The sequence below is a fragment of the Chrysemys picta genome, chromosome 1 (assembly GCF_011386835.1).
Source record: "Chrysemys picta bellii isolate R12L10 chromosome 1, ASM1138683v2, whole genome shotgun sequence".
NCBI lineage: Eukaryota > Metazoa > Chordata > Testudines > Emydidae > Chrysemys > Chrysemys picta.
Genome location: NC_088791.1, coordinates 124,007,602 through 124,023,548, shown reverse-complemented (window position 1 = coordinate 124,023,548; position 15,947 = coordinate 124,007,602). Strand labels below are relative to the sequence as shown.

The 15,947-nt window shown below is 40.0% G+C and overlaps 2 protein-coding genes across 4 annotated transcripts in view; one reads left to right on the top strand and one right to left on the bottom strand.

Annotated features, from left to right (window-relative positions):
- The window catches only part of TTLL12 (tubulin tyrosine ligase like 12), a 54,119-nt gene extending 50,007 nt beyond the window's left edge, over positions 1–4,112 (top strand). The window contains exons 13-14 of the mRNA XM_005296700.4: positions 2,212–2,350; positions 3,429–4,112. Of these exons, the coding sequence (XP_005296757.2) occupies positions 2,212–2,350; positions 3,429–3,580 (291 nt within the window). The 3' untranslated portion in view covers positions 3,581–4,112. The remainder of the gene's footprint in view (positions 1–2,211; positions 2,351–3,428) is intronic.
- Positions 4,113–6,568: 2,456 nt separating this feature from the next.
- TSPO (translocator protein) overlaps positions 6,569–15,947 on the bottom strand; it is a 143,218-nt gene continuing 133,839 nt past the window's right edge. For 2 of the 3 annotated variants that reach the window (XM_005296701.5, XM_042848284.2), the window contains 3 exons: positions 12,758–12,959; positions 8,147–8,285; positions 6,569–6,816 (listed from right to left, as the gene is read on the bottom strand). In XM_005296701.5, the coding sequence (XP_005296758.1) occupies positions 6,646–6,816; positions 8,147–8,285; positions 12,758–12,939 (492 nt within the window). In that variant the 5' untranslated portion in view covers positions 12,940–12,959 and the 3' untranslated portion in view covers positions 6,569–6,645. Of the gene's footprint in view, positions 6,817–8,146; positions 8,286–12,757; positions 12,963–15,947 lie in introns of all 3 variants that reach the window. The other variant, XM_065583508.1, reaches the window with a different exon arrangement.

Here is a 15,947-nt window from a genome sequence, read left to right as displayed (position 1 = left end):
TGCTCAGTTATCTATGTTACTATTCTATTAGGGTTTTAAATTTTCTCCATGAAAAGTTGTCATGGTATACTGTGCTTGGGAACAAAATTGGTACTGATTGACAGACAGTGGAAGCAGAACGCTGTATGTTTCCAAAATGTTGCAGAGCTTGTTGGAGGACTCACCCCTAGTTGCAGAATGGTGCATAGAATCTAAGCTTTCATTTAAAACACTAATTTGTCACAATCTCAAAGTCTGGTAAAACCTGGATTGTAAACAGTCAGTGGCTCCAATGATATATTCACGTGAATCTGCATGAAGCCTGAAACAGTACTTCTTAACATGTGGACTGGTCCTTCCATTTCAGTAGGTTAACACTGGTATTGGAAGATGACCATTTAAATAGTAATGCGGTTAACTTTTTTTTTTTTTTTTTTTTTTTTTTTTTTGGCTACTGAACTTTTAAGCAAATTTATTCAGAAACTTTGCTGACCTCAGCCCCAAGATAGGGAAATAATATCAAAGTAACTAAGCATCTACTGTACCGATTGAGGTTTTAGTATTCTTAACTACATAAAGCTGCTACTTAATTTGTAGCTGCAGCACTCTAACAAAACCGCTCCGAGGACCTTGTTACAGAATTTAGGTCCTTTTTGCTGTGTAGTACACAGCAGGCTGTTCAGAAGGGTGTGAACGCACACACTAGCCATTCTGGCATAGCAGATGGAAATGAGTACTTTCCAAGTACACCTTTCTGGTTACTGCTCGAGGTCGTTACACTAGAGGGTTGGCTAGCACGGAGCCTACATTTGGATGCCTTTGGTTTTTTTTACTACAAGAAAACAAAGGGTAAATGACTAGTTTAAAAGTCTGTTTCTGTTCTTATAACTCAGACCCTTAGCCAAACTTACTGAACTAAATTTTTTCCTTTTGGGTTGAACTTTCAGTTGCTGTCCAAGCTAATTCTTAATCTTCACAAGTTTAGAATTCCATGTTATCCGAGCTTAATATAAAGGGCAGAGACCCCTTAATGTCCTGTCACCACAAAAGTGCTCTAACATTGCCAATTCCCTAGTGCTGAGATATGTTTTAACTATAGAGCTGTGCGGAAGCTCCAAACGTGATAACTCTACAAATGAAAATGAGTAGAGGGTGGATTGTGACAGTCACCTAGGGTTATTTTGTGGTGTTGGGTGGCTCTCCAAAGAACAAGTTGAATGCAAAGGTAACTAGTCAATAGTTTGTTTTCCTATTTATCAAGAACCAGATTACAGAGGTGGTTAACTAAGCACTTGATCCTGCAGATGCTTACTCATGTTTTTCAGTTGATTTCACTAGAACTACTCACATAAGTAAAGCTATTCAGGGTATGAGAGTGGTTGTAGGATAAGCCTTAAAATTACACAAAGGGAAATCTTTTTTTAAACAGTGGCAGACAAAGTATCCCTCAAGGAGTATTCTGGGCAAAGTACCAAGAATTAGACTTTTTTTTACGTTTACAGGAGGTGTATTTTACTCTAATGTGACTTGGATATTAAAAACTCCCATGTACCATAACTCCTTTATTTGGTCTCCCTATTATATCCAGAAATGTCATCTTTGTGTGTTCAGACTGGAAATTGTTCAGTGTTTTTTTTTTTTAAACTTTGGAATCTTCTTTGTATGTTTGTAAAATGGTGAGAGAAAAGTGAATTGATTCAACTGGATGCCAAAACTTCTGAGCTGTAACTGTTGGTATTCACAGAACAACTTTCCTTTCCTTTTTAATTTGCACTCCATGCACTGCGGTAGATTCAGAAGTGTAGTGCTGTACAAAATGACCTAGACATGGATTCAATTCCAGCATTATAATACTTTTTCTTTTTAGGGTTTTCTGTAGTATATAGTAATGAGGTAAATTCTGGGTGCTCAGCACTTACAAAAATCAGACCAGTTATTAGATACATAAATATAGCTCTAGAATCTTAATTTCAGGTCCCTATTTTTGAAAATCTTAGACGTGGGGGAACAAATATTAAATTATTCCTGAAGAAACTTTTTTTTTTTTTTTTTTTTTTTTTTTTTTTTTGCTGAAATGCTGAAGGTTCTTGTCTGCAGGCTTGTCATTTGTGATGGCATTTACACGGTTTGATCTGACTCCTAAACGAAACTTTTCAACTACAAAAATCCCTTTTTTAGGGTTCTCACAACTATTTGCATTTTATTCAGAAACTGACTTCTCTTTGGCAATAGGCAGAGATTTTTAAGGCATTTGCTGAATTATTCCAAGCTGTTTCCGCTAAACCTGCACCGTTTGGCATCTGTGATTATCCATCATCGCGAGCAGTATATGCCATCGACCTGATGCTTAAGTGGGATACTACCAGAGATGGTAAGATGCTTCTGTTCCTTGAGAGACTAAATTTATTCTCTGGGTTTTTTGCTCAAAATTTTTGCTGTTTTTAATTTAAAAAAAAAAAAAAAAAAGTAGGCCGGGTTCCATGATGTTTATATTTAAACAGACTGTTTTGATGTCTTTTGGGTTGCAGATATGTGAGGGTGGACTCTGGTCTCCTTGTTAGTAATAATAGTGGAGCTGCTGCCATGCATCTGTCTAATTCTTTTTATTGGCTCTATTCTGCCGTCGTTTCTGCTATTCTGATATAAACATTTGAAGATGGGTGGGCATAATGCTTTGCAGCTATCTGTTAATTCTAACAATGAGCACCCTTTCCTATTATGGTGGTGGTACACCTATACAAGGAGAGCAGTCTTTACTAAAAGTAATTCTAATAAATCCCATGATTTAATTCAACTATAATCAATACAGACAGGAAAGAGAATCTACATTTTTGTATTTATTTGTACAAAATGCGTTTTTCTTACTCTTCAAACATTATTGCAATTCAAAAGGGAAACTCAACCTCCTGACCTTATTTTAGGGGTGAGAGGAAGTAGATGGCTAAGTGGGGAGGTTCTGTGGCCTGTGTTGTACAGGAGGTCAGACTAGAATCTTGATCACCATGTCCCCTATAAGTGGGAGAGGAGAGACTTTGTGCTGCCGCTGAGAAACCCTTCTCTGTTTCTGTACCAGGTGAACTAGAGAGAACAGTAGAGCAATACAAAGAGCAAAGGAGGCTTGGTGCCTAAAAATAAAAGGGGGAAACAGTCTTTTATGGAAGGTGCATCTCAAAGTTGTGGTTAAATAAGAAAGATGCACTAATTCTGATCTAGTTAAACCGGTGCACCTTTCTCATATGGGCAAGGCCTCAGATTATGACATTTGCCCCAGAAATGGGTTTGGTGTCTCACTTCCTCATACTATAGGCCTCAAAAAAGCCTACCTGGGTATGTAGTAAGAGTTGACCATCTTCAGCCTCTTTCTACGGTCTCTGCTACAGCAAAGGGAGGCGACTCCCAGCATCTCATGTATACCTTGTAGTAAAATGTAATGTTTTGTTTCTCTTCAGGGAAAAGAACTATGCAACCTCAGGTCCTGGAGGTGAACTTCAACCCTGACTGTGATAGAGCCTGCAAATACCACCCTACCTTTTTTAATGATGTCTTCAGCACCCTATTTCTGGATGAAACAAATAATTGTCATGTGACATACGTTGTTTAGGCCTAGAAGGCGCGACTTGGTTATGTGTTTCCTTTAGAGATATGCTTAACAGCAATATTTGCATAAGCATCTCATAGAACTGAAATATAATTATTTTCCTATAATGGTAATGAAGAAAAACTTATCAGATGAATGGGTATATACTGTACTTGTAATCAGTGGTCTGCGTTTTCTTGTCTTGTTTAGTTCTAATCATCAACTTATGTTGACTTAAATGTCTTATTGAAGCCCAGAAAAGTATAATAGTAACTAGAGCAATCAGCTGTTGTTTCTTAGGTAGCCTAGTATACCTTATTTGCATAGCAGGAAGTGTTGTACAAATTTTCTGTGTCTGCATTAGAGTAATAATTTCCTGTATCAAAATGTTTGAGGTCATGCATCATCTCTTCCTCTCTGTATAATACCATTGTCTTCAAGCACTAATATGCTTTATTCCACAAATTGATGTAAAGCAACTTACTTTAGGGTTGCATCTGATAACTCCAATGAGCGAACATTTATTAAGCTTGTTTGTAATAAAGTATTACAGCAACATTAGAGTTAGTTTTTTCAATTAAAGGTCACTATTCTTTCTCAAAAACTAGTCATAGCTGCTGTTATCTTTTTAAAGTTGAATGAGGTCTATGAATATATCCCAGTCTAGTAGTTTTGAGCTGTTTAGCATGCATGGTAATGCTGAAATTAGATGGAAACTGTAGCTCCTCTGTCACATATCAAACCATTCATTCCTTTCGCAATGCAGTTAAGGTTGAATATCATCCGGCAAAATTCTCATTGAGGTCAATGGGAGCCTTGCCTATCTAAGGATTTGATCTCCGATAGCAAAATGAATCATTAATGAAGAACCACAGTTCAATGAGATAATGGGGAGGTCAGACGGGTGGTGTAGGGGCCATTACAATTGCCAAAGGTCTGAAAAGACATGGAACCGTATTTTATTTTGAGTCAACAATGCAAGAACAAAGGATCCTTTTAATCTTTGGCAATGTCTGTATCAAGAGCTATGGCTCAGAATTTTACCCCTTCCTAAGTAGTACTGGCCAAATTAAACTACTTGTGTGTACTGAGGAACAGTTAGTTCACATTAGTATTCTGCTTTAGCCAACACAAGTTACACTATTGTCAAACAAGCTATTGGGCTCACTATGGGGGTAATTGAGTGAAATTTAATGGCCTTCAGCCTAGATGATATAAGGCCCTTCTAACAAACTCGAACACTTCAACATCTTACACTAAACCTTAGGGATGTTTTACATTGTATATGTGCATTATTTATTTCTTGAAGTCTTATAGCATAAAAGGTAATATTAGTTACATTTATCAAAAAATAAAAGTTAACAAACTAATCAATTTAAGATTTTAAGCAAAGTGTAAAAATTTTAAACAATCTTAACCTGCCACAATTATATCACCTTGCACTGATATCCAGGAAGGAAGGAATATAACCAGTTATCTTTCAATCTTCATGTAGAAAAGGGTTGATTATGCCATAGAACTACCTTTTTTTTTTTGTTTTTTAAGCAAATCCTCCTAATGTTCAGTCTGAAGAACAAATGTCTGCCAAGCACTACCACATAATATTTCAGATTTCTAAGAAGCTTAGTTTAAAGTTGCTTGATATACCTAGGACACATGGCAATGAAGGAGAGAGGCAATTTCAGGGTATCTGGCCATAAAATGGGCAAGTGAAAATCAGTCACTGCTGGAAATTGCTGTGGATCTGGGGCAAAGAGGCAGGTTTAAATCCTAATCGTGTAAGGGGGGACCGGGAAGCAGGGTCCATAAAAGTGGTAGTAATGTGCTAGCAATAGAGGAAAGGTAAAACTTCCTGTCCCAGGTACCTTATACAAAAAGTTCCTGTTTCTAGTTGAGCCACTTACAGCTCAAAGTCTTCTGGTTTAAGGCTGCAACACTAATCTTGAAGCAGCAGAAACCTCTTATACCTGTCTCCAAGCAGCTGAAGGAGGAACAGATAATCAGGTACCTAGGTAAGTATTTTAGCAGGATGGTCATAAGATGCTTGTATATTTGATTGGGGCCACCAGCAGCCAGACATCCCTCCAGGGGAGGCAGATTGCTCTGATAATAGCTGAGAATACTAGCAGTCTGCTAGTGAAGCATCCAGGTTCCAAGCAGAGCAGGTTAAAGGCACTAATTCCTCTTTTTGTGATTTTATTTATTTTTAATTTTTTTTTTCTTCAGGTGCTCATTGGATACTCTTTGGGTGCTGTCATCAGCTCCTGACTGTGTGCTCTGGATTTGATGTTGTCTATTTTTTTTTTAGCCAAGTAAATTACACTAGTTGTAGTGGTAAGGAAATGGGGCGGGGAGGCAGCTTTCTTCTAGGTTGCAGCATCCTTTTGGCTTTAGCCCTTTAAAAAAAAAAATCATGGTGTAAGAATAGTAAGTTACTTATTGTTTAATATGTTTGAAACCTTCCCCTACCTCTCAACTATAACGGTCCAGTCTGCAAACTATACTATGCTCTTGAAGTTTATATGCACAAGTATGGAATTCTTCCTCCATATAAGGCCTAATCATAAACATTTCTAGGCACAGCGCTTTGAAGACAAGACACTGAAGTCAGTACAACAGCTGACAGGAATAAGCACTATGCCAAGTGCTATATGGCTGAAGGATCAGGCCCATAGTGAGTAAATTAATGTGAGGAACAATCTTCTGAAAGTCATTAATGGACTTTCGTTTCCGGACATAATCAGCTCCCAAATCACATTAATTGCCAGTAGTAGTTAAAAATGCTATCCATTACATTCTTTTTTATATGTAATCAACAGCACGGGCAATAGGAGAGCATGCAGATTAAACCACTTCATTTACTGTGCTATTAAATTCACTCATGCACACATTCCGTTCGGACTGTGTAGTAAACCAGCATTTGAATGTTGAAATGAACACCACTCTGACTGTATTTAGACATGACCCATTTTTAACTGTCTAATACAGTAAGTACTTCACGCAACAGTAAAACAGGATTGTAATTTTATTTGGGAAATGCATAAAAAAAAACACTTCTGCCTTGATATTCTCTTCCAGAAGGTTCTGTATTAAGATTGCTTCTTTTTATTGTCCTTCCAGATGCGGTAATTGAGCACAGAAGCCAAAGTTAACCAAGCTAAATAAGGGAACATCAAATATGCTGCTTTCTTGTTGACATGGTACCAGGTGACAGTTGTAGCTGTTGCTGCACCACTAGTGAGTAGGAGATCGACCAACCCCTGAAACAAAATAAGGTGGTTAGTGTTATTTTACACGCTGCATTTTTGTTCAAGACAGTACGTAGATATTTGCACAATTCATACTAAACATTTTTTTGTGAAGAGTTCTGAAATACAGTGGCAAGTACATGCTAAAAAACACTTCGAATGCCTCTTGCTGATACATGAATTTGTGCAGAGTAGAGACCAATGCTTCTTGTGATCAGTTTGAAAAAGGAATCATTTGCTCTTAACAGGACTGAGCTGACTTTTTGGAGACATTTTCATACAAATATAGAATAAACGCAAAAAGCTAAAATTAATGCAACATTAAGCCTAATATGTCATGTATTGAATTCATAGCATTCACATCAATAATACTAAATTAATAACTCCACAAATTCCAAAAGTTAAGTTTTTGTGTTTTTGAACTTCTTGACTGTTCAGTATTTCAGGGGTGGTGGTTAGAGTGACCTCATGCAATTTAGGAGACCGCTTCAAATCCTTGCTGTGCTGCAGATATCTTCCGCATCTGTAAAATGGGGATAATAGTGCTTCCCAACCTCACAGGGGCATTGTGCAGGTAAATACATTAAAGCTCCAAGGCGCTCCATTACTATGGTAATGGGGTCATGTAAGCAGGGCCGGCTCCAGGCACCAGCTTACCAAGCAGGTGCTTGGGGCAACCACTCCGGAGAGGGGCGGCACATCTAGCTATTCGGCGGCAATTCGGCGGACGGTCCCTCACTCCAAGTGGGAGTGAGGGACCTCCCGCCGAATTGCCGCCGCAGATCGCGATCGCGGTTTGTTTGGTTTTTTTGCACGCCTCTTGAGGTGGCAAAAACCCTGGAGCCGGCCCTGCATGTAAGTATCTAAGAAAGCTGTGTAGTAAAAGAACCAGTCAAGTAGTTCATAGGGTGGTTTATATCAGAGACTAGCTTTTTTTCCCCCCAGACAGCAGAGAATTATTAGTGCTATCTAAAATTGACACTATTACGAGTCATCTCATAGTAAATTAATTTTCACAAGAATTTGTCTAAAGGACCCCTAGGAATTTTACCTTGGCATAACTGTATTTACTTTAGTCATATGAATTATAACTTCTGTTAACAAAGGGTTGGAAAAACACACTTGAGAGCTAACAATGTAATTACTAGATAAATAATGCACAATCTCTTATGAGAGTATGAGTAATAAAGGAATTTCAAAAATCTGCTACTCAAGCCAAATTTTACTTTTCTGTATGTACCAAAGTTCATTTTAAGAATAAAAAATGCTAAAGTTGGCACCTTGTAACTAACGGTGTAAGGCTATGACGAGACTTTAAATGTCAATATTACTTTATACTTACCCATCCTATTTTGTGAGCTCCAAAGAATATTGGAGTCCATGCCCAGTTTAATGCCAGCTGCCCTGCATACAGCCCAAGTGGAACCATTGACTCTTCATTGAAACCTCCTAACTCCTTCCATACCAGGTAAGAACCATATCTGAATAAAATGAACATGACAATGCAAGTATTCTGGCAAATTATACAATATAATGCATAAATAATTATAAACAAATACTTTGTCAAACTAGGTGACTTTCATAGGTAGGGTAAGAAAAATTTTCAAAGAAGTCACAAGAGTCTAAGTGCATTCACTTGCAAGAGACTTAGGCTTCCAAGTGACTTTTGAAAATAGGATGGTGGATCGTAAGTCACTTAGGCACTTCTGAAAATGTTACCAAGCATTAACTAGAGGTAGGAGCAATGGATTTGGGCTAGAATCCAAAACTGAAGTGCTGATTTATTGTGGAACCTTCAATAAGTGGTTTCACACCCCTATGCTATTCAGGCAAAATGAGAGAATACATGGTACTGAACCATCCAATAAAAGAAATAAGTAAAAAAATTTTGCTGTGGCTATTTTCATTCTTGGATATAGGGGAGCAGATGAACTACTGCATTTTGGACAAATAGAAGTTTGAGTTAAGACCTAAAGACTATAAAGGAAGCAATTGCATTAGTCTAGATGAACTGAATACATTAATGAGTTTCGGTAACAGTGTTCATTGTGTGGAGTACAGAGATGGTTATTTCAGAAGTTATATAGGCAAATTTTCAAAACCAGGAGATAATCTGGAGGTCAAGTTGAATGAGTAGGTTCCTAACTGGAGCGAAGTGTTGGATTTAAATGTCACTTCATCTCCCTCTATTTAATGAAGTGCTTGTCATTTTAAGGTATTAATCTTTTTAAAATGAGTTAACAGAAGTTGAGGCTGAAACAGGCAAGAAGTGAGGAAAGAGAGCAATGGTGAATTTGGGTAGTGTCTGCAGAGAAGTGATATTTTTATAACCATATTTGATTTCAGAAAGGAGGTGTCAAAAACAATCACGGAGTGAAGAGAACTAGGGGCAAGGAGCTTTTCTCCTGTCAGTGAAATCCTCTTAGTACTGGTTACTGGAAGACCTTCCAGAATACAGCTTTGCAATTGCGAACATACCAGAATTCTCATTGCAATCCATGCCCTTTTAATGCCTATGGAATAGTGCGTTCTGGGATAACGTCTTAGTTCACTGAAGGTAAGACAGGATCACTCAGAGGTGGGGGATATGAAACTAAAGCTTATTGTGTGCTGAAAGCCTCCCACATAGGGTTGCCAGGTGTCGGGTTTTCAACCCAAACGCCCGGTCGAAAAGGGACCCTGGCGGCTCCGGTCGGCACTGGGGAGCCACAACCAATGGGATCTGTGGGGGTGGTGCCTATGGGTGCGAGGGCAGTGCGCAGAACCTCCCTGGATACCCATGTGCCTAGGGGCTGCAGGGACCTGGCGGCCGCAATAAGTGCTGCCAGGACCCCACCCCAACCCCCTGCCCCACCCTGGAGTCCCCTCCGACATCCAAACTCCCTCCCAGAGCCCGCACCGCTCCAACACCCTGCCCCAGCCCTGAGCCCCCTCCTGTACCCTAAACCCCTCATCCCTGGCCCCACCCCAGAGGCTGTACCCCCAGCCAGTGCCCTCACCCCCCTCCTGCACCCCAGCCTGGTGAAAGTGAGTGAGGGTGGGGGAGAGCAAGCAATGGAGGGAGAGGGGATGGAGTGAGCGGGGGCAGGGTCTCGGGGAAGGGGTGGGGCGGGGGTGTTAGGTTTTGTGCTATTAGAAAGTTGGCAACCCTAATCCCACAATCTGGTTAGCTGGATCATTCAGCACAGAAGTCCACTCCTTTTTTACTTTTGCTTTGTAGTTCACTTTTAAGTGTTAGTGGGCGCTTGATTTCAGGGCCAGACGAGTGTGTATCCCAAATGAGAGTCTGCTCCTTTGTGTTAGTAATTTGCTAGCTGTTTCAATGTAGCATATTGAATGTAGCATACTGTTTCATATTGAGATGAAATCTACATTGTAGGTAAGAATGCACATTGAATTGTGCACCTCGCTAGGCAATGGGGAGCTCCATATGCAGGCTCTGCTCCATGAATATTATTGAACTCTTAAAAATTCACCCGCACATTTTTAAGCAAGATAGATTTTTAATTGTTTAGCTGCAGATACACATCTAAGACATCCACATGACTTTACCAGAGTTCAGTTTCACTCACATGTAGCATGAATAAATTTATTTTTTATGTGGAAGTAAATAACCCAAGCTTGCATACTGGCTGTTCCTTTTCTAAGGGCACAATTCGATATGCTGTCAATTTGATCAATATCCTGTCAAACAAATGCTTTAAAAAAAAACAAAAAAGCTTCATATTTCTCCATCACGAGGAGGCACCTAGATACAATTCTGCTTCCAGCTGATTTGCGAAACTGTTGTTAACAAGCAATTGCACTTGTACACAGATATAACTTTGGCTTCTGCTCTTGATCTAGATTTTCTTGCAAATTTGTAAAGTTCAGAGCCAGCCCCTTAGTTACACAACTCTTTGGGAGTGCTCGTGCTCTGCTAGTTAATATCAGTATTGCATGACAAAATCCCCAGAATCTTTTGCATGTGTTAAATGCAAATAGAGGAACTGGATTTGTTGAACTCTGAGGAATCTCTGTGGCGTTACGTATACAGAACGCAGTGATCTGGTTCTGAGTATGATTGAGGCTCTGAGAAGAAACACTTAACGCCCCCTGGGATTAGGATCATCATTGTGATTCGTCATCAAGAATAGGTATGATTAGGACATTAACCACGTCTAAGTATCTCAGAATGCACTGTTCTGATGAGGACATACAGGAGTGTATGAAAAACCTTCAAAATGTGGATCTTACACCAAAAAATCTTACCTGGATCTCCTGGGTATAGTCTGAAACCCAGACACTATTGTTTGCATACTGTACAGTTCATTCAAAGGCATACTTCAGGGACAGCCATTTGGTTACATAACTCTTAGGGTGTGTTTTGCCAGGAAGCCATCTGACGGCTTTTCTATGGAAAAGCTACTGGGTCTCGCTTCAGCGATCTGTTATCCTACCTTTCAACAAAAAGGGTACTTCCTGACTAATCTTATGATGCTGTGATTTCAGAGCTAACTAAATGAGACTTTACTGAGTACATAGGAGGGAACAGAATAACAAAAAGATACTTTCTGTTTGCATGGGGAGGGGGAAAGGGAAGGACACTGTGGTCTTGGCTGTAAAAGACTAGAAGGAGTGAAGGTGAGTAGAAATTAAGTGATAAAGCAAAGGCAAGAAGAGACATGATTCAGCATTTATTTTTATGCATATTGCTTCACTACAGTATTTTGCAATAGAGAGCACTATAATTATAATTAAGGAAATCTGTAGCATCCCATCATAACTACTTATTCTTTTTTCTAAAAAGTTTTCCCTTTTGGGGCTGAACTTTCCAGACTTAATAGGCCCAAGGAGTGCAAATTTGAGGAAAATCCCTTCCGTTGTAGTTGAGTTATAGAAGAGTTGGGGCATTGTAGTTGGTTTGTGGGGAGAGACACAACTCAGCTTCAAAGAAAAATTACTTTTTGCAGGGATCCGCGATAATGCAACAATACCTGACCAAAAATGCACTAAACATAGCATAGGGCTAATCCTGCATAAAGAAGATATGAAACAAGTTGGGGGTGCTGAAAGTCACTTTGGTTCTCGTAGCCTAATGTGGCCTCCCCTCATGGGGGGCTGGGAGAAAAGCACTTTCTCTTAGCTGGGCTGTTGCTGGGACAGTTTTTGTGTGAGGGAGATCATACCTGTCTAAAACACACAACAGTCCAGAAAAAAAATCTACTTTATAAATAGCTAAACTATTTTTTTAAGAGATGTAGTGATTAGAATATATTTCTTGTATTACCCTTCAGCCTTTCTTTTAAAGTACTGCTAGGTCTGATATTTGGCCCAACACACTTGTGTATCCCTTTCACCATAGGCTATTACTGTCAAAGAAATGGGCAAAGTTGTCATCAGTATTTTAGACTAATTCAGTTAGAGGGCAGCAGATTGTACCAGATAATATGACACCGTTTAAAAGCAAAAGGTTTTATTACAATGTTTTATAAGACAAGGGCTATAGATTCCTGTAAATTTAATTTGCTCTTTACTGGGACAGTCCAAATCTCAATCCCTCATTTATTTACTAATACAGTTAATTTTAGCTAGAACTGTAAGAGGACACATGTACCGGGGGGGGGGGGGGGGAGAATAAGATTTAAAAAACCCTTTTTCAATCAGTCAGCACATTACTTCACAGTTCTATTTCTCTTATTGGGGCAGTCGGAAGCAAATCAAAAATTCTTGCATTTAATACACCTCCCTTGTGCATACACCTAAAGGGCAGTGTTTCCTAAGCAAGTACTTACCTGTTGAACAGTGCAGGAACAACATTAAGTCACTCTTATAAGCTAATGTAACATATATATCCAATAACATAACTAACTAGCATTATGCAGTATGATTCTTTTTAACAATCCAGCTTGCTTTTGTACATTAAGCAACCATCAGACTAGTTAAGTGTATATACACAATATAAAAGACATACCCCATTGATGTATACAGAGTTCCCCAGACAGGGCCAAACATCCAGTTAGGTGGCTGCCAGGATGGCTTTTCAAGAGATTCATACCATATAGGGATTTCTCTCTTTGTTATCATGCCTCCCAAAAACCCTCCTGTATGGGGTAAGAGTGTGAAACCAACAGCCGGGGCCCACGTCGGTACCATTTCCAAGACAGTCGCTGAATCTGAAATAAACCCCAAACACCTGAATGTTTGTTTGCAAAGTGATTTTTAGAATAAAACTCTGGCAAAACACTTACAGATTAAACAGACTTATCTAAAAGATAATTATTGTACTACTTAACTCCTCTTCTAGGGCCTGAGCTAAAGCCCATTTAAGTTAATTTAAAGACTCCAGACGCACAGACAAGCTGGAACACCTCAAGGATTCTTTTCAGTTTGTCTTTTACAGGCAGTTTTAATCTGATGCATTGTTTATGATTCTACCAACAAAGATTTCTTGATCCATTAAGTCAATCACTGCACCTAATACACTGCTTCCTTACTCATTCATATCTCCTTCCTCGAGCTTGCTTAGCAGAGGTTTCAGGTTCAAAAACACACATCCATCTTAAATAGTCTCTCCAATTTTCTGGGGCTGATCCTCAGCTAGTGTAAATTGTTTTAGCTCCATTGACACCAGCTGAACATCTGCCCCTATATGTTTATCTCTCCAGTCAAAAGGCTTCAGTCTTATCAGGTGCTTAACATCCACAATTCCCTTTGAGCTCAATGGAGTTGTTGGACATTAGTGCCTTGCGTGATCAGCCTAAAAAGACTCTCAAACCCATATTTGGATGAACTGTCAGTCATTCACCTCTTACCCCAATTGCTTGTACATTGGTGACACTACTAGTTTTTTTTGGCGTAGCATTTTACATAAATGGACGGTTTGGTGACAAGATGCAGAACCCTTAAAAAAAGTTTTAGAAGTACTATTTACATAGTGCCAAACTGCATTATCCCTCACACAGATTTTCATCCATGGTTAAATAAACTATGTGAAATTCACCCACATGCAGAGGGTCAGCACAAGGTTTAGGAGCAATATGAGCCCTCCAACCAACAGCGGGTATAGGCATTGGGGGTGAAGTTTGGTTGTCCTAGCTACATTAGCAGAGCAAAGGTAGCATTAAGAATAAATAAATAAGCTGGAAAAGCTTCCATTGGTAAGAGAGAGAAGCTTTCGAGCTTACACAGGTATGTCTACACTGCAATTGGACTCCCTTGGCTGGCCTGTGCCAGCTGCCACAGGTTCAAAGGGCTCTGCCTAAGGGGCTGTTTTAATTGCAGTATAGCCATTCAGGCTTGCACTGCAGCTAGGGTTGCCAGGTGTCCGGTTTTCAACTGGAATGCTCAGTCGAAAAGGGACTCTGGCGGCTCTGGCCGTTAAAAGTCCAGTTGGCTGCCCGCAGTGGGACAGACAGAGTGCCTGCCACCTCTACATGGCTCTTGGGAAACTGCCAGCATCTCCCTATGGCCCCTAGGCATAGGGATGACCACAGGGGCTCCACACAGTGCCCCTGCCCCAAGCGCCAGCTCCACATCTCCCAGTGGCCAGAAACCTTTCCTCCAACATGCCTTTCAAGATCCATGAGTTGTGTACATGCCTATCACAATGTGTGGTGTATCTCATCCAGTGCACTAAATGCCCCGATAACCACTATATGGGTGAAACCAATCAACTACACACTCAAATGAACTCTCACAGAAAAATAAGCCAAGACAAAACCACCTTATCATTTGTGCGTGAACATTTTTCATAAAACAATTGCTCTGTATCTGACCTCTCAGACCTCATTCTCCAAGGAAATCTGTGCAACACCTTCAAAGGATGAGCCTGGGAGTTTAAATTTGCAACTTTGCTAGACACTAATAACCAGCGACTGAATACAGATACTGGATTCATGGCTTTTTACAACAATCTGTAACCCACTAGCAACCCCCCACCTTCAGTAGTCCCCCCCCCCCTTCTTTTCCTCCCTCTGACTGGAGGGGTACTAATGGGACATTTCACTTTGAATGGTCCCTTGAAATGTGTGTTTACTACTTTGTATTCAGTTGTGACATTGAGTAGCTTGAGAGCAGCTCTGTGTAAGCTCGTCTCTCTCACCATAGAAACTGGTCCAATAAAATATTACCTCACCCACCCTGTCTCACAAAATAAGAAACTAATCCTGAGGAATGGCTACAGAGCGCTAAAGAGGGGACACAGATGAATAACAAGAGATTCTGAAGATCAATAAGGTAAGAGGAAACAGAAGAGCTGTGAAAGTGCTAAAAGGAGAGAAAATAAAGGTGCAGAGGATGCTTAGTTGTTTCAGAGGCAAGTCAAAGAAATGTGTCCCTTTGATTTGTTAGGGACCTTGGTGAACGTGATATGAATGATTGAGAGCAGAAGCCAGATTGGAGAGGATTAAGGAAAGCCCTGGCAATGGCCGTAGGCCATACAGACAAGAATTTTATATGCGAAGGGGAAGGATAGACTGGAAAAGCAGCTGGGATTGAGAGAAGAATTTTTTCATGAGTGGGTAAACAAGAATGTGCCTTTAGCCTGAGAGAGAAGCCAGAGGGGAGAAGATGTTTTGAAGATAAGAGAAGATGGGGAGAGCGTGCATGCCCATGAATGGATAAGAGGCAGAAGGGAGTGGAAGGGTTGGAGGTGGAAAGCAGGCAGAAATCAAAGCCAGACTCTGTGCACAAGAGAAGAGGGGAGAACGGTGGAGGGGAGAAGAAAACATCCTGCTGGACACTGTCAATTAAGTCTTTGATGGAGGAGGGAAAGCTGGGAAGAGAGTTAAAAACCTATGTAGTATGTTGCTACAAGTATTGTTGTCGTGTCTCTTATCTAATATATCCTATATGCAGAGTTCAAAACTTATTTTTACCAGGTCATGTTTTACATGCAGCACAAGAACGGCAAGTTCTCACATTCCTGCAATTTTTATTTTTATTTTTAAATACCCCTGTGGAGAAGTATCTCTATTGAAGCATATACTACTTCTCAGGAGTATTGGCAGCGTGAAAGTGACACAGTGCTACTCACTTTCACTGCCTACTTCTACTGGGACCCAGGGGAGTGACTACGTATCTGCAGGACCAACAAGCTCTGCTGGGAACAGGAGCTCCTAGTAGTTGTAGAGGATCATATCTCTGCTGCTTTTACAGAGTAA